Source organism: Chiloscyllium plagiosum, unplaced genomic scaffold (genome assembly GCF_037043375.1).
Source record: "Chiloscyllium plagiosum isolate Xiang-an unplaced genomic scaffold, Cpla_swu_hap1 HiC_scaffold_3, whole genome shotgun sequence".
Taxonomy (NCBI): domain Eukaryota; kingdom Metazoa; phylum Chordata; class Chondrichthyes; order Orectolobiformes; family Hemiscylliidae; genus Chiloscyllium; species Chiloscyllium plagiosum.
In genome coordinates this window covers 133,682,392-133,703,908 of record NW_028270141.1, presented here as the reverse complement: position 1 = coordinate 133,703,908, position 21,517 = coordinate 133,682,392, and the positions used below count along the sequence as shown (strand labels likewise).

Genomic DNA, 21,517 nt, shown 5'->3' with positions numbered 1-21,517 from the left:
GATGCAATTTCACAATTTTTGCAACTTGTAGTAAAATTGTAAATTGTTCCAGAATAAGATTTTGAATTCATTTACAAAACTCTCTCCCATTTTTTTGCAGAATGCAGAGCATTACTTGACGATACTTTGTCTGACACGACTTTTGGTATTACAAACCCTGTTCATAGACAAAAATACAAATTTTGTACGAGTTTGTTTTTTTTTTGCTGGCACTTTATCATAGAAAGCCTTTTTACTCAACTGAAATGAGAGCTTCTCAGCCACTCACTTAGTAAATTCAGCAGATGACTAAACAATACAGACGAAAATGTCAGAAGTTTGATTCATCTCTGATGCTTCTAGCAAAGGGGTGAAAAAACAGATTAGTCCTTTATGGAAGTCCATGGAATCCTGCCAGAAGCCTCAATAAGTTGTATGAGGTTAAGAATTTTAAGATCAGAAATGGGCTTAAAGTACATAGACTCAAGAGAAGAATGGTCACGTTAGTTGGGATACTTGGGTGTTACATTTAGTACTTTTGTGTCTGTACCTTTGTAACACCAACATGAGTTAGGAGAGGAGAAAAGTAAAATTCGGGAAGAGGAGATGAGAAAGATGACTAAAGTAGATGGTTAAAACTCTACTTCTTCCAGGATATACCACCCTGTTTTGGTGGGCAGCTCATCCACCACCTTAAACATTCACTCTCTCCACTACTGGTCTAAATGCAATATATACATCAATAAAATTTACAACTTGCTGAAGCTTCTTCGACAGTCTGAAAATTTGGAATTTCCTTCCAAATAGAACTGTGGACCGCAGTAGTTCAAAACAGCAGCTTGTTGCCCCTTAGCTGGAACATTTAGGCAGGGGCAATAAATGGTAGCATTCATAACGAGTGAATACATAAGTGAAAATTTGATCAATGTTCAGGAGGTTCACAATTGCTTTGTACCTTTTTAATTCCCTGTTGCATCAGTAACATAATACACCGGTAAGACAATATTGTTTTTGAATAAGATCCAGCCTATTAATTCAGGCAAGTATCATTAATAATGGCAACATTCTGTTCTTAGAAGCTTGCATTTGTTTTGCTAGTTGTTATTGTTCATAATGAATTGCTTCCATTATGGAACATAGTTGAAACAAACTTTGCTTTCTAAAAGTTGCTAATTTAGCTTTGTGTGAACAACCAAATTCATTTCAAAGTCTATTCGCCGCTTGAAAAAGTTTCCCCTTCTCTGCAACTCACTGTCATTCCCCATATTCAATTACTGATATCACAGTCTTTTTTTAGAAGCAAGTTTTCTGTGGTTATAAAACTAATTTGATCTCTGCTGTAGAATATAGAACAGCACAGCTTTTGGCCCACCATGTTTGTGCTGACAATAATGCCATTCTAAACTAATCCCATCTGCCTGAACATGGTCCATATCCACCATTCCCTGCCTGCTCAAGTGTCTGTCTATATGCCTCTTAAACATTGCTGTCATATCTGCTTCTACTACCTCCCCTGGCAGTGCGTTCCAGTTCTTCTGTCTACAAAATTACTCCAAAGGGCTAACAATGACAAAAGAACACTAGAACTGCCTTTCAAAAGAAAACCATTGCTGTTAGAATTTGTTGTACCTTCACGAAAAAGTCTTTCTTTTGCCGTATCTAAATATTTGTGGTTAAGAAATAATTTCCTCGAGAATATACTTTTTGGATTTGTGAATTCAAGTGAATACTTGATGCTATATCGACTCAATTATTAAGTTTCCTCTTGATAAGTGTTAAATGTTATAACCCACTGACATATAGTAGATGAATGTTCTATTTCATATGCTACAATATAAACTGATTAGGAATTCCTTTTAATAAATAAAGTCATGGAGATGTACAGCACAGAAACCGTCTCTTCAGTCCAACTTGTCCATGCCAACCAGATATCCTAACCTAATCTAGTCCCATTTGCCAGCACTTGTTCTAGTTTAACATTTTTGAGGAAAATCTTATTTGAGTTGTGCAATTTTTTCAAGAACTAACTTTCTGGCAACATTTTAATAATGTTGACAATTAGTTGTGCTGACTCCAGGAGCGTCGGTATTCAGTCGTACAGATGGCAAAGTTACACACCTACTGCATCACACAGACCAGGGAGTGTCCTGTTTGATTTCTGATCTGTGTTGAGTTAGGAGTGGCATTGAGAGGTGCGAGAACTGACAGCAAACTACCTGGGAAAATAATTCATTGACTCCTGCTGGAAAGAGCACGCATATGGTTGCCTTTGTTAACAGCAACTTGCATTAATGAAACCTTCCTTGTATAAGGGAACATGTCACAAGGTGTGTGACTGTTTTCCTCTGAATTGTGAGTCCAGAACTATAATGATATAGTTTCAAATAGGCCATGTAGTAAGAAGAAATTTATTCCCTCCAAGGACAGTGAATCTTTGAAAATCCTTACCCTCGACTGCTGCAGATGCTTAGTCATTTAAGTGTGTTCAAGGCTGTGATAGGTTGTGCACATTAGTGGAATTGAAGGATAGAGCAGGAAAATGAAGTTTTGACAAAAGATAATTCATTATCTTCTTAAATAGCACAGGAATATTAAGAGGTTTATTCCTGCTTCAATTTCTAATGTTGCTTTTATGTCACGCGTTTTATATTTTCTAGGGGCTTAGTGAGGTAGGGGAATAGTTCCACAAAGAAAATCACTTTTCCAGCATTATGTAAGGTTGTGTTTAGTTTTGTCCTGTTCTCTCATGTTCTGCGATAATTCTTTAATTCTGTGTCATTTGCATTGTATGTGGAGAGAAAAGGTAAAGAGTATATAATACTGAAGAATCTATGATGAATCATTGAATGACACTGTTTTAAGACACACGTTTGCTCATGTGCTAAGATCAGTCATTTTAAATACAGTGCAATGCTGGGAAATATGTGGTGCCTCTGTTTCTTCACCTCCTCAGCTCACATTGGGATCTGGGTCTTGAAGCAGTTTTCGATCGCAAAGGTGATGGCAAGTTTAAAGCACCCTCCCGGCATCCCCCCATTTTATAAATTATCCGTTAGTATGTCAAGACTACCTTTCGCAGCTTTACCAGTGTTTTGTATTAATTCTGCTTTGGTAATCTTCAACATTCTAGCAGTATCATCTAACTTGAGAGAATAGTGAGTTGAAAACAATTGGTTCTGGTTAACAAAAGATACAACTTGTTTAAGATTATTTGACATAAAGCACTAAACTGTTAGCTGCACAATATGTGATTAGTTAAGAATTGTGATGAATACAGTGTAGGAACAGGAACAATACAAATTTTCTTCTCTCTCTATCCTCTTGGATGCCATCTCAAAGGTCTGGTGTAGCCACATGTGATGCTCTGTTATCCACTCGTTGACCAGTCCAACTCCATCAGAAGGTATGGTGAGCTCAGAGATGGTAAGGATGGTGTCTCATCCACAGAAGAGATTGCATAGAGAGCAACCTGTGGTTGATTCAAAGGTGATACGACAAGCATAAACCAGTTCTGAAATACTCTGTCCAACTCTAGTATTTGAAGAAAAGGGAGAACAATGACCATCAGCTCCAGAGAGTAACATGAGGGTCCAAGGATATTAGTGGATATTGCAATGCAGAAGTTGACACTTCCAATTTACAGATGTTAAAATAGAGCTTAGAAAGAGAACGTTCAGTTCATTGAGTCTGCTCTTTCAAATGGTAGATGAATCGTCATACTGAGCTGTCTTTCTGTCATAACTGTGCAATTTTCCTCTTTCATTTTCTTTACCTAACTCTTCTTTCCTTACCCCCCCCCCCATTCAGCTGTTGTCTTTATTTGCTCTTATTTAAGCCCATTATAATTTTAAACCCCCCTTAACAAAATATCCATTTGGCCTTCTCTGTGCTTAGAACAGCAATCGCACCTTCTCCAGTTTCATCCAGCCTATTGATGAAACTGGAATCTTTTTAACCCTAGATTAATTCAAATGAATCTTTTCTATCTCCTATGCCTTTTGTGTTCTGTCTGAAGTGTGGTGCAAAGAACTAGAAAAAGTAGTTTAGTGTAACTTTCTCCCTTTTCTGTGCCTTTATAAAGCTGAGGTCCAGTGGGCTTTATTAATTGCTTTGTTACCTTTTGAAGGTGAATCTGGACAAAATTTGTGTTTTGCTACACCTGTGTCCAGTTCCAAATGTTGCTCCACAACATGAATCTCAAGGCATTGGAAATTGTACAGTGGAGGACGGCCAAGCAAGGTTTTGCTGGTACCGTATGAAATGCCGGTTAGGCCTCAAAAGAGTGCTGTATGCAGATCTGGTCAACACATTACAGGAAAAATATAATTGTAGTAGAGAAGTTACAGAGGAGATTCATCAAGATCCTGCCTGGGCCAGAGAATCTGAGCTGTGAGGAAAGACCGAATAGGCTGGGGTTGTTTCATTGGAGTAGCAAAGTTTGAGGGAGGACCTATTAGAGTTAGACAAGAGTAAGGCACAATGGATGAAGCATGGCATAGGAAAAAGCACAGTGGGTCAGGCAGCATCTGAGGAGCAAGAGAGTTGATGTTTTGGGCAGGTCCCTTCTTTGGGACTGGGGAGGGGGAAGGGGGCTTAGAGATAAATGGGGGGGGGGGTGAGGTGGGGCTAGGGGAAAGGTAGGTGGGGTGGTGATAGGTGAGCGAAGATAGGAAATGATGGTGATAGGTTGGTGGGAAGTGAGGAGTGGATAAGTGGGAAGGAAGATGGACAGATAGATCGGGTTCGAGAGGGCAGATCTGAGTTGAAGGCATGGACCTGAGATGGGGTGGGGATGGGGAAATGCGCAAAGTGGTGAATTCAGTGTTCATGCCATGAGGTTGTAGGCTCCCGAGGCAGAAGACGAGGTGTTCCTCCTCCAGTTTGTGAGTGGCCTTTGTAGGCGTCAGAGGAGGCCAGAATGGAAATGTTCTCGGAGGTCGGAGAAGAAGTTGAAGTAGATGGCTATAGGAAGGTGGGGTCAGTTAGTGCGTACGGACCACAAATGTTCCCTGAACTGTTCCACAAGATTGTGCTCAGTCTCTCCGATGTAGAGGAGACCACATCAAGAGCACTGAATGCAATAAATGATCTTTGTTGACTAGCCGAATGGCCTTCTGTACTGTTAGTGCCAATGAGATTGAGAGGAAAATAAGAAAAAATAATTTCAAAAAAAATCCTGTTTAACATCTATAAAAAAAAGAGCTTACATACTTGAATGACTTAGATGGAATTTAATTTAGATAAATGCGAGGTGTTGCATTTTGGGAAAGCAAATCTTAGCAGGTCTTAATGGTAAAGTCCTAGGGAGTGTTGCTGAACAAAGGGATCTTGGAGTGCAAGTTCATAGCTCCTTGAAAGTGAAGAAGGCATTCTGTATGCTTTCCTTTATTGGTCAGAGCATTAAGTATAGGAGTTGGGAGGTCATGATGTGGCTGCACAGGACGTTCGTTAGGCCACTGTTGGAATATTGCATGCAATTCTGGTCTCCTTCCAATTGGAAAGATGTTGTGAAACTTGAAAGGGTTCAGAAAAGATTTATAGAACATAGAACAATACTGCACAGAACAGGCCCTTCGGCCCACGATGTTGTGCCAAACATTTGTCCTAGCTTAAGCACCCATCCATGTACCTATCCAATTGCCGCTTAAAGGTCACCAATGATTCTGACTCTGCTACTCCCACAGGCAGCGCATTCCATGCCCCCACCACTCTCTGGGTAAAGAACCTACCCCTGACATCCCCCCATGCCTTCCATCCTTCACCTTAAATTTATGTCCCCTTGTAACACTCTGTTGTATCCGGGGAAAGTGTCTCTGACTGCCTACTTTATCTATTCCCCTGATCATCTTATAAACCTCTATCAAGTCACCCCTCATCCTTCGCTATTCCAATGAGAAAAGGCCTAGCACTCTCAACCTATCCTCGTACGACCTATTCTCCATTCCAGGCAATATCTTGGTAAATCTCCTCTGCACCTTCTCCAAAGCTTCCACATCTTTCCTAAAGTGAGGCGACCAGAACTGCACACAGTACTCCAAATGTGGCCTAACCAAGGTCCTGTACAGCTGCAACATCACTTCACGACTCTTGAATTCAATCCCTCTGCTAATGAACGCTAATATACCATAGCCCTTCTTACAAGCTCTATCCACCTGAGTGGCAACTTTCAAAGATCTATGAACATAGACCCCAAGATCCCTCTGTTCCTCCACCTTACTAAGAACCCTACCGTTAACCCTGTATTCCGCATTCTTATTTGTCCTTCCAAAATGGACAACCTCACACTTGACAGGGTTGAACTCCATCTGCCACTCCTCAGCCCAGCTCTACATCATATCTAAGTCCCTTTGCAGCCGACAACAGCCCTCCTCACTATCCACAACTCCACCAATCTTCGTATCATCTGCAAATTTACTGACCCACCCTTCGACTCCCTCTTCCAAGTCATTAATGAAAATTACAAACAGCTGAGGACCCAGAACTGATCTCTGCGGAACTCCACTTGTAACTGGGCTCCAGGCTGAATATTTACCATCTACCACCCCTCTCTGACTTTGACCGGTTAGCCAGTTTTCTATCCAACTGGCCAAATTTCCCACTATCCCATGCCTCCTGACTTTCCGCATGAGCCTACCATGGGGAACCTTATCAAATGCCTCACTAAAATCCATGTACACTACATCCACTGCTCTACCCTCATCCATATGCTTGGTCACCTCCTCAAAGAATTCAATAAGACTTGTAAGGCAAGACCTACCCCTCACAAGGATGTTGCCAAGGTTGGAGGATTTGAGCTATAGGGAGCGGTTGAGTAGGCAGGGGCTGATTTGCCTGGAGCAACGAATGCTGAGGGGTGACCTTGTCAAAGTTTACAAAATCATGAAGGGCATGAATAGGACAAATAGACAACACTTTTTCCCTGGGGTGGTGGAGTCTAGAACTAGAGGGCATAGGTTTTGGGTGAGTTGGAAAAGACAGAAAAGAGACCGAAGGGCAACTTTTTCTCACACAGGATGGTGCGAGAATGAGCTGCCAGTAGAAGTGGTGGAGGCTGGTATAATTGCAACATTTAAGAGGCATTTGGATGGATATATGAATAGGAAAGGATTGGAGGGATATGGGCTAGGTGCTGGCAGGTGGGACTAGATTGGCTTGGGATATATAGTCGCTCTGGACAAGTTGGACCAAAGGGTCTGTTTCTGTGCTGTACATCTCTATGACTTGAGTCACTTTCATTTGCTTTCAGGAGGCAAGGTATACAGATGGTCATACAGTTGAATTGTTCTCATTGACCCATTTCACTGTAGATAAAAGGGAGTGGTCTGCCTCTTGATGATGCCATTGACCTTGCAGAGCTTCTGTAAGACCTTGTTGTCAATATGATGCCCCGGTCAGTATAAATCCAATATGGAACACCAAAATGGACAAACCATTCACTGACTAACTCTCTGGCTATAGTTTTGAGGTATTTTAGAAAAAGAGTGGGAATGGCCTGCCTAAGCCTGGTAAAGTCAATGGGTCCAGGACAATAAAATCTATTGCAAGGACCTCTGGACATCTCTTGTTAACTCAGGATCACATGCTGGGATGAAGTTACTTCCCTGCTTTGGCCAAAGTACACCTCTTAATTTTGACAGTGGTCATCAATATCAGAAAGCAAACTCAAGCCTATAAAACTGCACTCTAATCAGGGCAGTGGTCTTTTCCATCGTTTGGTATATTGCTTTATCTCAAACTGCTACTGACACTGGAGATTGTCAGGAAGGATGAATTGTCTCGTTTCTTTCTCATTAATGACACCAAATCCGAGGCCATACTGCAAGTCTCCTAAGGCAACATTTCAACTGTGATTCCCTGTGACATCAGGACTAAGATTCAACAGAATGTTACTGATGTACTTATGAATGAGATCAAAATGAGGTCATCATCCTCCCTCATCCTCTTGCAGTGCCTCATCAGTTTCTGTGCCTGTTTGAACTCCTATGTTGGTTAATGTTGGGCCTTCCAAAGATAATGAAGACAATTGATAACCATTTCAATCAGCTAGAGCTCTGACATTTTTTTGAGATGGATGGTAAAATTGAAACCACACCCATCTCTTCCTTTCTGCACCTAGTTTTGTTAAATTTCACACTCACTTCAGGGGAATTGCTTATTGTTCGACATAGGACTGAGCCTCTTCCTGAAGGAACTTCAACACCCTTATCACCTCCTACCCAAGGCCTAGATCTCCATGGGAGGCCCAACTAATTTAACATCTGATGAGAAGGGAAGGCTGTTGCACTGGATGGGGTCACTTTGCTTGACAGCCGTGGTGGTCGTGGTTGTTGAGGGCAGCCTCTTTTTGAAGTGTCCAATCCTGACCCAATTCCAACACCTTTTTAGAGCATGCCTTTATGTTATTGTGGAGATGAGACAACAAGGATTAGATCACCACATGCTTTGCAGAAATCTGTTTTGTCTGCTTCATCAGCTTGAGGTCGACCTCCCTGTCTGTGACAACAGTCATCTCCCTGATTGACAGACTTTTTCTTGTGTTTCGGAATGCAATGATTCCCTATTGTTTATTTCATGTGATCCATGCTCTAAAGAAATGGAGGTGTGTCACCAGTAAGCTGCCTTAACTCTACCTGGATGCTCCCACCCCTCATATATAAAATCCTAATGGGGCTGAAGAGATTAGATGCAGGAGGATGTTTTCCTTAGTTGGGAAGAAGCAGGAGCATAGCCTCAGGATGCAGATGGGGTGAGGAAAAACTTCTTCCCTCAAAGTGTACTGCATTTGTGGAAGGCCAAGACACTGAATATATTCAACAAAGAGATATATTTCTAGATTTTAAAGCGTCAAAGGATATGAGGAGAAAGCAAGAATGTGGTATTGAGATAGAGGATCCACTTTGTACCTGCTTGACCATTCAGGAAAAACAATGGGCTGAGTGGCCTGCTCCTGCTTCTAGTTACTATGTTTTTATGTTTCCACTAAGCAGTCCTTCAGTACCCTGACCCTGGTCGATCTGAAAGTGAGGTTCAGGAGGACAGTATAGTTGAGCAACTTCTCCAGATCTCGATATGCAGGATCAAGGTCCTCCTCTTCAGTTTGCTTTCCTCATAAATCCACTGCTCTGGCTGTTGCCTTTCAAAACTCTTTTCAGTACCTCACAGGCATGCTATGGACTTCTTTAAACAACTGCATCTCTTACCAGTATTTCTCAATGGGTTTTGCTGCAGAGATGTTTCATCCTGAATGCTGCTCACTAGCATTGAGGTCCCTGTATGTCATGGCCAGCTGTCGATCCAAGTCTTACTTGGGAGTTTCGGGTCTTTTCTCCAAATCTTTCCAGGTACCTGCAAATTAGCAAGTAGAATATCAAATCCGGATCCTCTTCCTTCCTCTCCTAGTATTAAGAGTTCTGTACTTCAGTTTGGCCTCAAAATCCCTATACCTCTGTCAATGCCAGAGCCTGCAACATTCCTGGAGCAGCTTCAGCCTCCCTCTTGGATATTGCCGGTTTCAATTCTTCCCCAGTCCACTCCATTGCCATCAGGTACCTTACAACCTTGACTGCTATGACTAGTTCCTGTGCTGTGGAAGCCTGTCAACTGCACCAGAAGTGCATCATGAGATATGAACAGATGGACAGCCCAGAGATCATGAAGCAGGGTATCTTTATTTTACTGGTATCAGGTCATTACAAACATGAGGGAAATAAAGGTTAAATTAGGAAGTATTTGCATGGAATGAAGCTAGTAGTTTGTCAGGTTAAGGAATCCTTTTGTCATCCCCTTACTGTGAGGTCTCCTTCCCTCAAAGACACACCCCTTTTGTTTTTAGAGTTGTCACATCTTAGCATATTAATATCCATACAAATTGGAGTACTCATCCCTTGACTCTTCAAATTCTATCTACCAATTACAAAGTCTAAGTCAGGAGAGGGCTGGAATACCCTCCACTTATCTGGATGTGTGCAGTTCCAGCAACACTCAACAAGCTTGATATTGTACATGGCAAATCAAACTGCTTGATTGGCACTCTATCCACTATATTCAAAATGCTTTGGTGCAGAGGGATCTGGGTGTGCTAATGCATGATTCATAGAAAGCTAATATGCAGGTATAGCAGGTAATAAGGAGGGAAAATTGAATTTTATCATTTCTTGCTAAAGGTAGGGAAGTGTTACAATTGTGCATTTCATTGGTGAGACTGTATCTGGAATACGTCATGCAGATTCGGACCCCTCGCATGAGGAAGGATGTAATTGTGTTAGAAGCAGTTCAGAGAAGGTTCAATAAATTAATTCCAGAGAAACGATGTCTTGGGAGGAGAGATTTAATAATTTAGGCATGTACTCTATGGAATTTAGAAGAGTGAGAGGAGATCGAACTGAGGTATGTAAGATGCTAAAGGGGATTGACAGATTAGATATACAGCAGATATTTCGCATTGTGGGGCATTCTGGAATGAGAGGTCTTAATTTTAGGATAAGGGCTGACAGATTTGAAACAGACGAAGACAAATTGCTTCTGTCAAAGTGTTGTGGATCTGTGGAATTCACTATCCCGAAGTATAGTGGATGCGAGGGTATTGTCCATCTCTTTCTTTTTTAAAATTTATTCAGATTTTTAATTGGGTAAAGTTTAAAGGATTATGGGGAGCAGATAGGAGAGTGAAACTGAGGTTGGGAACAGCTATGATCCTGTAGAATGGTGAAGCAGGCTTGAGACACTCAATTGTCTACACCACCTTCTAGTTCTTGTATTCTTTATGTTCACCATTCAGTCTCTTTCCCCCAGTAGTGCACAGTTATACTGGAAGGACTGCACTAATTCACCAAGACTGTTTTGCCATCACAATCTAAACCAATGACGTCTTCCATGTGTGAAAACAAGGACATTATATGTATTGGAATACCGCCACCTGCAAGTTCCCTTCCAAAAGACAGACAATCCTGATTTTTTTTTTTTCCTTCATCACTGTTGCGGAGTCAAAATCCTGGGACTCTTCCTAACAGCACTGTGGGTGTATATACACCACATGATTTCTAGAAGACAACTCACCACCACCTCAAAGAAAATTAGAGATGGGCAATAACTGCTGGCCGAACCAATGACACCCTTGACAGATTTTTTTTTAAACTAAACAGACATTCGGTTTGATGTTTGTAATAATTCATTTCCAACAGTTCTCATTATTTATACAGTAATCCCATTAGTACTGTACATAGCGCGGTCTCTATTTTAAAATGTTTTTCACACCCATCTCGAGATTAGAAAGCAAAATACTTACAATATATTTGTTCTGCTGTTTTTCCATTGTTAAAACTGTGCACAAATTTCACAAAGCGGTAATTTTATTAAATTAACATATAAATTAGAGACCTACTTTCTACACTTGTAAAACCCTAATGAAAATAATGTTTAGATTATGTTTTGGATTTATTGTTTTTCACATTCTGGTGACAGACATTTTGGGTTCTAACATTCCTTACATGTAAGGCTACTTCTTACCGGTCATTAAAAAGAATTTACCCCAAACTTGTATTAACAACATTGTGCTAAAATCACGTCTGTTGATTTCTCAGTTTTCACAAGGCACCCCTAATTTTACACCATGACTGATGATGTCATTTTAAGCTTTTAAATTGTGGTCTCCGCTCTTCAGCTTGAAAACCTCTCTTCTACAGGTTCAATGAGAATGAATTATTTTATTTTTCTACAAAATTTAAAAGAAGGAAATTTTGGTCAATTCCATGAATTTAAATCTGTACAAAATCAACTTCCTGAGCCCTGATGTGTGCAAAATATTACAGAATTCCAATATGATCTTAATGAACAGATGCACTATTGAAAAACAATTAACATGGTTTAACTCTATGTATTGGGATGTGGAGAGAATTTTAAATGTTACAAAATACTTGCCAGCCTTGCTATTCATGATTGTGAGCTACAAAATTTATTTCTGAGAATCAGTTGTTCAGATGGGAAGGGTGAGAGTAGCCCACATGAAACATTGTCTTTCTCTAATATAACATTTCATCCCTGGGTTCATCTTGTGATCCTGTTGAGGACCAGTCCCTCTCATTTGTCAGAGTGCTGGACGTCCGCCAGATATCATTTAGAAAATAACATCAGGAAAACAAGAGCTCGAGAGTTGTGTGGAATGTCCTCTGTTTTCATCTGTTGTTTTTTACACATAGTTTTTGTTCTTTTTCAATAGTTTTACACCACGTTTACCTAAAGCAGGAGAAACCATACATGGACACAAATTTTTTATTGGATTTGGAGGAAAAGGGGCCAATCAGTGTATCCAGGCAGCACGGCTTGGAGCCAAAGCGGCAATGGTTAGCAAGGTAAGACTAAAAATAAATTCTATGCTAATATCTTGATGCTTTTTGTGCGAATTTGGTTGTCCCATGCCAACTCCTCAAATTTCCAACAGTAAACTAAACAATACATTGACATTGCAGCACAGAAGAAGTTGGTGTTAATTTTCCATAGCTCTTAGAGCAGGTTCATAAGACGTCAGACGTTCAGACTACCTCTGAAAGTTTCTGTCTCAAGTGGCCATCCACTTTTCTTTGGAAATCATTCATTCTTCTATCTTCTGCTATACTGGTGAAAAGAGATTTCCAGGTCATTATCATTCACTATGTCATGGAAATTTTTTTCTCACACCATTCCTGTATCTCTTGCTCAAAATCATTTACTCTGGGACCACTAAGCCCTTGCACCATTAGGCAATGTGATTGACTTTTCTTTTGTCTACCTTCTGTAGAACTATCATAAACTTGTCCATCTCCTTTCAAATCTACCCTCAACCACCTATCTTCCAAGCAGAATAATCCCAGATTCTGCAGCATAGCCTAGTAACTAAACGCCCTCCATTCCTGAAAGCATTCTGGTAAATTACAACATCTTAAGAACTATTAGATCCTTTCTAAAGTGTGGCTTCTAATACTCTATTGAAGCTTAATCAGAAGGAGCAGGAATAAATTAAAATGTTCCTTACTTGGTCATCATACTGATCATGCTCTGGAGTTGGCTAAAGATGTTGAATATTGCGTCTAGTTTATTTTTCTTTTTCCACTTTTGCTAATTAGCATCCATTTATCATATATAATTGTTTTGAGTGTCATTTCTTTGTGCTTACCAGTGTTAACATCAAACACCAAAACTGTATCCTGTGCCTTTTAATTGCTGCAGATTCTTTTGAATGGGGTCTATTTCATATTTTCGTTAGCAGAATTTGTGGTCCCTGCATACAGGCGTAGACCATAGCATGTGAGAAGCCACCTCCTCCATTCAGTACAATTATGGTTGATCCTGTGCTTCAACTCCACTTTCCTTCTCACTCCCCATGTCCCTTGATTGCCTGCGAGACCAAATCAATTTTAAATATATTGCCTAATAAAAGATTTTCAGCCCTCCGAGGTAGAGAATTCTAAAGGTCCCCTTTTGAGTGAAGAAGTTTTCCATTTCGGAGCAAAACAATCATGCTGTTATATTGACATTGTGCCTCCCTTTTCTGGATACCGCAGCCCGTGTTAACATGTCTGTCTATATCCTATAAAAAACCCTTTGGAATTTTGTACATTTCATTGCGTTCACTTCTCATTCTAAAAAATTCCAGAGAGTTTAGGCCCAACATACTCAACCTCACATCACAGGACAAATCTCTTATCTCAAGAATCAATCTTGTGAGCCTTCACTGTACTAACTCCAATTCCATTATATTCTTCCTTGAATGTGGACAGCAAATCTGCAAAGTATTTCAAATGTGGCCTCGTCAAAGCCCTTCAAACCTTAGCAAGGCTGCATATTCCTGTACTTCAGTCCTTTTGCAATGAATGTCAAAAATGCCTTTTGCCTTCCTATTTGCTTACTGTTACTACATGCAAACTTACAAAAATTAAGTGACAAAGATTACATTTCCTTAGCGCCCAATGATATTAGAACAATGTCTGGAGGAATGCTACACTTTTTTTATAAAACATTATAATTGAATGAGGGAATATCAAATGTTGTGAAGGCTTTCACCAGTCTCTAAAGTTAACTTTCATTAACTTATGGGAACCGGGGAAGACCACACCAGTAAGCTTTATTTTCAGTTGGGATTAAACAAGGGATGTTCGCCTTTCCAGCCTTAACGCATTTACAGTCAATACTGATGTCATCCAACTCTGTACCATTAAAAGCATTTCTCAAATGAGAAAATGTGGGTTGCTGTGGCTGACACTGCTGTGCTGTAGAATGTAGGTGATGTTCCTTCTCATCTATATCCTCAATTTCCTCCTAAAGAATACTGCTTGTCTCACAGATCCTCTTCATCCATCAGATGTTCTTGTTGCCTGCTTCATTTGTCCAGAGAACACCATGCAAGAATTACATGGTGCACTCTATGCTGTACTACAAAATATCCCCCTACCTCCGCACTCATGGGAACCGTCTCTTGAGAAAACGTCACATGTTTCTCGGTAGCTCCAGTAGAATACAATGTTGCATTCTGCTTATATCAGGTTGCATAACATTTTCCCTACATAGTCTATTGCATGCTGCATGTGGAATGTGCAAGTGGATGATGCCGTTCTGTTGCTGTGCCTCAGAGCCTCCTTATATGGCAGCTCACTGCACCTGGCTCATCTGGAGGCATTCCATCAAAGATGAAAGACTTTGTGACGCCTGTACTTTCGCCTGGGAGGTTACTGCTAGATAAATGTTTTCTTTATCAATTTCCGTGACCATTCATAGTATAATAAACAAAGAGACCAAAACAGACTCTTTCCCTTGGTCCATTGTTGACTGTTCAATGAGCCGAGGTGGGCAATATCAGAAATGAAGCAGCTCCTCAGGAATGTGATCTGTCAGTGTCACAACACCCATAAATGAGTGCTAGTCATTCCAATTCATATGTTAGGACATGGAAAGCAATGGGATGGACCAAATTCAGATGTATTTTACAAGGCATTTGTCATACATAAAGGAAGATATTTTAAGTGTGGTAAGAACAATGACATCTTCAATCCCTACTGCCATCCCCTATGCAACATAAGAATGTCAACATTCTTTTTTTTTTCTTAATCATAGAATCCCTTCAGTGTGGAAGTAAGACATTCAACCCATCGAGTCCACACCAACCCTCCAAAAGGCTTCCCACCCATGCTGACCTCCCCCTCCCAAATCTATGACCCTCCATTTCCCATGGCTAACACACCTAACCTGCACATCCCTGGACACTATGGGCAATTTGTCATGGCCAATCCACCTAACCTGCATATTTTTTGACTGGGAGGAAATCGGAGCACCTGGCGGAAATCCACACAGACATAGAGAATGTGCAACCTCCACCCATGCAGTCACCCAACGGTGGAATTGAACCTGGGTCCCTTGTGCTGGTCCCTGTGAGGCAGCAGTGTTTACCACTGAGCCACCGTACTGCCCCCTGATCAGATTCATATCAGATAATGTTGAGAACATTTTATAGTCAAAGGTATAAGGAAATAGCCAAGGGGCTTTTGTGCAGCCCATGTGGCCTTTAAATGTGCTTAGGTGAAATTTTATTGCTCATCTGATATTACTGCTTTTTAAAGCAATTACTAGGATTCACTTGTAATGATCAATAACATGGTCAAGATTGCTTATAGCCAGAACTTTTATTCTACATAATGGGTTATACAGTTTTTAACCCTGTGTAAGTGCATCATCAATAAGTAGTTGTATTAAAGGGACTTCTGTTACTTCCAATTAAAGCATGTGTACTCAAAAAAGGAAAAGATGCTTACTCTGCCCACCGTGGCTGTGAAGATCTGAAATAATAACAAAGTGCTGCAGAGACTAAGCAGGTCTGGCAACACCTTCTGAAGAATCATATTGGATTTGAAACGTTAACTGTTTTGGTCTCCCCACAGATGCTGCCAGATCTGCTGAATTTCTCCAGCATTTTGATTTTATTTCCGATCTTCTGCATCTGCAGTACTTTTGGTTTCATTGAAGTTTTTGTTTCCCCACTTTACTCCTGCAACTAACTTATGCTAGACATAGGTATTTTTGCATGTATTCACATTGAAGCCAGACTTGTGCTGGCTACTGATGACCCTACCCTCCCATGCTCTGTTACTCTCCCACCTAAGTACTTCTCCATATTCAACAACACTCAGAGGAAGCACGGAGGGCGGCAAGGACGTGAAATATACTCTCAGTAAGGGATTTCAGTGTCCACCACCAAGAGTGGCTCGGCAGCAATAGCAACACTGATTGAGCTGGTCTGGTCCTAATGATGTAGTTGCTAGCCTGGGGCTGTGACTGGTGGTGAGGGAGAAACATGCTTGACCTCTTCCTTGCCAATCTGCCGGCTAAGACGCATCTGTTCCTGACTGTATTGTAAGAGAAACCCACCACACGCTCCTTGTTGAGATGCAGTCCCACCTTCGCATTGAGAATACCCTCCATCGTGTTGTATGGCACAGTCACTGTGTTAAGAGGGACGGACTTAGGACAGATCTATCAATTCAAGTCTGGGCCATCAACAGCAGCAGAAATTGTATTAATCTGTAATCTCATGGCCCAGCATATCCCCCATTCAACCATTACCATCAAACCAGAGGATCAACCCTGGTTCAGTGGAAAGCGCAGGAAAGCATGCCAGGAGCTGCAGAAAGCATACCTGAAAATGAGAGGTCAACCTGGTGGAGTCACCAAACAGGACTACTTGCAAGTCAAACAGCATAAGCAACAAGTGATAGACAGAGCTCAGTGATCCCATAACTAATGGAGCAGATATAAGCTCTGCCGTCCTGTCATATCCAGTCATGAATGATGATGGGCAATTGCACAACTTACTGGAGGAGGAGGCTCCACAAATATCCCCATCCTCCATTGTTAGAAGAGCCCAACACATCAATGCAGAAAAAAAAGTTGAAGCATTCACACAATCTTCAGCCAGAAGTGCCAAGTGGATGATCCATCTCTGCCTCCTCTAGTAGTCTTCAGTGTTACAGATACCAGACTTTAGCCAATTCCACTCACTCCATGTGATATCAAGAAATGGTTTGGAGACACTGGGCACTGCAAAGACTATGGGCGCTGACAACAATCCAGCAATATTACTGAAGACTTGTGCTACAGAGCTTGCCACTCCTCGGCCAAGCTCTTCCGGTACAGTTATAACACTGGCATTTACCCAACAGTGTGGAAAATTGTTCAGGTATGCACTGTGTAAAAAGCAGGACCAATCCAACCTGGCCAATTACGATTCCCATCAGTGTATTTTTGATCATCAGTAAAATGATAGAAAGTACCATCATTAGTGCGATCATGCAGCATCTGCTCTGCAATAACCTGCTTAGTGACGCCCAGGAGAAAGTGAGGACTGCAGATGCTGGAGACCAGAGTTGAAAAATGTGGTGCTGGAAAAAGGGCTGATTCTTGAAGAAGGGTTTATGCCCGAAACATCGATTCTCCTGCTCCTCGGATGCTGCCTGGCCTTAGTGACGCCCAGTTTGAGTTCTGCCAGGGCCACTCTCAGCTCCTGTCCTCATTACAGCTTTGATTCAAACATGGACTAAAGAGCTGAATTCCAGAAGTGAGAGTGTCAGCTCTTGACATAAAGGTTGAATTTGACAGAGCATGGCATCAAGCAGCCCTAGCAAAACTGGAATCAGTGGAAATTGGGGACATACTCCCCGCTAGCACATAAGAAGATGGTCATGGTTGTTGGACTTCAGTCATCTCAGCTCCAGGACATCTCTGCAGGAGTTCCTCAGGGTAGTGTCCTCGACCTAAGCATCTTCAGCTGCTTTTATCAATGACATTCCCTCCATCATAAGATCAGAAATGGGGATATTTGCTGATGAATGCACAATGTTCTGCACCATTCATGACAATTCTCATATACCGAAGCAGTCCATGTTCAAATGCAACATAATCTGGACAATATCCAGACTTGGTCTGAAGAGTGGCAAGTAACATTTGCAGCGCAGAAATGCCAAGCTGACCATCACCACTAAGACATCATCTAACCACTGCCCCTTGACATTCAGTAGTATTCCCATCACAGAAGCCCCCATTGTCAACGTCTGGGGGTTACCATTGACCAGAAAGTCAGCTGTGCCCACTGCATAAACACTGTGGCCAAAAGGGCAGGTCAGAGTCTGGGAATACTGCAGGAGGTTACTCACCTGTTGACTCTCCAAAGCCTGTCCTCCGTCTACAAGGCTCAAGTCAGGGGTATGATGCAATAATCTCCACTTGCCTGGATCAGTGCAACCCCAGCAGCACTCTAGAAACTTAACACCACAATGCTCAGTAGCAGCAGTATGTACTTTCTACAAGATACACTGCAGAAATTCATGAAAGATCCTCCAACAGCCCCTTCCAAACCCATGACCAGTTCCATGTAGAAGGACAAGGGCAACAAAAATGTGGGATAACCACCACCGATTGCAAGTTCCCCACCAAGCCATTCACCATCGTGACTTGGCAATATATTGCCATTCCTTCATTGTCATTGGGTCAAAATCCTGGAATTCCCTCCCTAGTGGCATTGTGGGCCGACTTTTAGCAGCGGTTCAAGAAGGCAACTTACCAGCACCTTAAGGGTAACTCGGGCCAGACGATAAAAGCTGGTCAGCCAATAACACCTGCAATCTATAAATGAATTTTAAAAAAACAATTGGAGGCGAAAGTAACAACAGCAGGAGCTTTATTATAAACATTGTTCACTCTTTAGGAAGCAAGCCAGACTGAGCTGTTTCCATCCAAAGTGGTTGATGATGTCGTCGTCATCATAAAACATGATTGCATTTGAAGTGATTGACCTTTGTCAGTGTTGTGTATTTTGGACTATTTCCTTAGACTTTTAAACTGAGCTATTTGGTTATAATTTATCCACTGCTCACAAAGTTGATTTTTCTAATATTGGGACAGCAAATGCAGACTGGGTGGCCTCTTTACAGAACGTTATTCAATCTTCTAGTGTATCCACAAGTTTGTAGTTGTCTTTTTCTTTAATTCCCTTTGCCCTCATTCTGATCTTTTCTGGTTTTGGCCACATGCGCTGTTACCAGTCCAAGCATAATCTTGAGGCACAGCACCTCCTCCCACATTCCAAAGGTGTGCAGGTTAGTGGATTAGCCATGGGAAATGCAGAGTTACAGGGATATGGTAGGAGGTTGAGTCTGGTGGGATGCTCTTCAGAGAGTCAGTTTGGATTCAATGGAATGAATGGCCTACTTCCACACAGTAGGGATTCTATGATTCTATATTGTGGTTGGTCCACTGTCATATGTATGCCAAATGAAGCAAGGATAGCAGATTTCCTTCCTGAAAGGGCATTATTAAGCCAAATTGATTTTTTACAATAATTGATATGGTTATTTATTGAATTCAAATTTCATAATCTGTCATTGTGGCATTCAAACCCATGCCCATAGTCTCCCATTGCAGTTCTGGATTATTAGTCTGGTGACATTATCACTACTGTATAGAACCAAATTGATTCCACTTAGTTGATTCTTCTTTGAAAGCCTCACATACGATACTTCATATTAAATGAATACACCCAACAGTTCTTATGCGCTAGTGCAGTTAATTTTTTGAAAGATTTATCATGATATTTCAGAGGTGTGGATGAAAACTGAATGCATTTGTCACAGCTCCTCTGAATGAAGGAAGAATAGGGGAGCTAGGCTGTTACTAGCAAAAGCTTTTGCATCTTTGATTTGAAAGATGTTTTCACTTGCAGCAGGCTCTTACAATAGAATGTGAGGTATTTAAAATCTCTTACGACAAATAAGGCTAAACATGGTTTCTTTATTAAGATGGACTGAAGTGTTTAGTTTCAAGATGCTATCACCTAAACATTTTTTACCTCACAAAACAGGTTGGGAAAGATTCATTTGGAGATAATTACATCGAAAACTTCAAAAATAATGGCGTGTCTACAGGTATTACTTCAAAATATTGTCTTATCTATTTGAGAGATTGTGACGCAGCAACAGAATTATTGCTGATTCCCTGCTGAGCATTTCTCAGGTTCCTGCTTTTTTCAATGAGTAGTTACGGATTGCATTGCCTGGAAGCATGGTAGAGGCAGGTTTGATTGAAACATTCAGTAGAGCTTTAGACTATTATTTGAACAAAAAATAATGTGCAAGTGTGTGTGAGCAATGCAGAAGATTGGGCACTAGGTAATACAATTTTAAGCACAAGCTCAATGGGCCAAATGGCCTCCTTCAGTGCCATAAGATTTCTATGATTTCTGTCTGAACCTGCTCTGCTGATTATAAGTAATTTTTAAGCAGTTGTGCTTAAACGCTATTGATTGGATACAGCTTTGACACAAATCAAGTCTCTGTGTATTCCAAGATTATTGGGAAAATTATTACGTCCACGTCGATTTTTTTTTTTTGTTACAGAATATGTGGGTCAAACAGATGAAGCATCGACAGGAGTTGCCCCTATTACGGTGAACGACGAAGGTACTACACAGAATTTACAATTTTATGCTTTCTTCCCAGCTTACTTAGTAAGAATCTTTAAGCAGGAATGAACTAGATAAAATTAGTCAAGTGCAGTTTTTCTTTATTTTTATACAAAAGTATGCAGTAAATATTGATTACTGGGCATGCCAAAGTGTTAAGGGCTTGGATGGAGAGAAATTTGTTATGTATTTTTCGGAAAAAATTCTCTGAATATATATATAGATTGCCTGACTAGAAAAGGGGCAAATCCTGACCTTCTCATGGGGGAATAGGGCAGGGCAAGTGATGGAAGTGTTAGTAGGGATGGACTTTTGGACTAGTGACCATAATTCCATTAATTTTAAAATAGCTGTGGAAGAGGATATGTCTGGTTCACAAGTTAAATTCTAAATTGGGGAAAGGCCAATTTAGATAGTCTTAGTCTTAGACAGGAACTTTGAAAGTTAATAGAGGGAGGCTGCTTGCAGGCAAAGGGACGTATGGTAGCCTGGAGGCTTTCTAAAATAAGTTAGAGGGTTCAGGGCCAACATGGTCCTATTTTGAGTAAAGAGTAAGGCTGATGGGAATAGGGAGCCCTGGAAGACGAGAGGTACTGAGGCCTTGAAAAGAAAGGAAGCATATCACCTGTCTAACTGGGATTATAGAGGGTGTTGGGGTACACTTGAGAGTAATCAGGAGGGCTAAAAGGGTACACACGATGGCTTTTTCAGATAAGGTAAAGGAGAATCTGAGGAGATTCCACAAGTACATGAAGGGCAAAAGAATAAAATGGAAAGAATTGCATTTTTTATTAAGATCAACAAAGTCATCTATCTGCAGAGCCATAAGAGATGGATGTGATCCTAAATAAATATTTCGAGTCAGTATTTGCCATCAAGAAAAGTATGGATGCTGGGGAACTTGGGAAAATAAATAGTAATGTCTTGAAGAATGTCCACATTACAGAAGAGGTGATGCTGAAAGTCTTAAAATGTATTTAGGTAGATAAATCCCTGAGACTTGATTAATTGTATCCTAGGATTTTATGGGAAGCTAGGGAGGAAATTGCAGGGTCCCAAGCAGAG

General features: G+C 41.0%; 1 protein-coding gene across 5 annotated transcripts in view; it reads left to right on the top strand.

Annotated features, from left to right (window-relative positions):
- rbks (ribokinase) overlaps nucleotides 1–21,517 on the top strand; it is a 161,815-nt gene that overhangs the window by 50,772 nt on the left and 89,526 nt on the right. For all 5 annotated transcript variants that reach the window (XM_043687233.2, XM_087983538.1, XM_043687228.2 and 2 more), the window contains 3 exons: nucleotides 12,194–12,326; nucleotides 19,853–19,916; nucleotides 20,388–20,450. In XM_043687233.2, coding sequence (XP_043543168.2) covers nucleotides 12,194–12,326; nucleotides 19,853–19,916; nucleotides 20,388–20,450 — 260 coding nt within the window. The remainder of the gene's footprint in view (nucleotides 1–12,193; nucleotides 12,327–19,852; nucleotides 19,917–20,387; nucleotides 20,451–21,517) is intronic.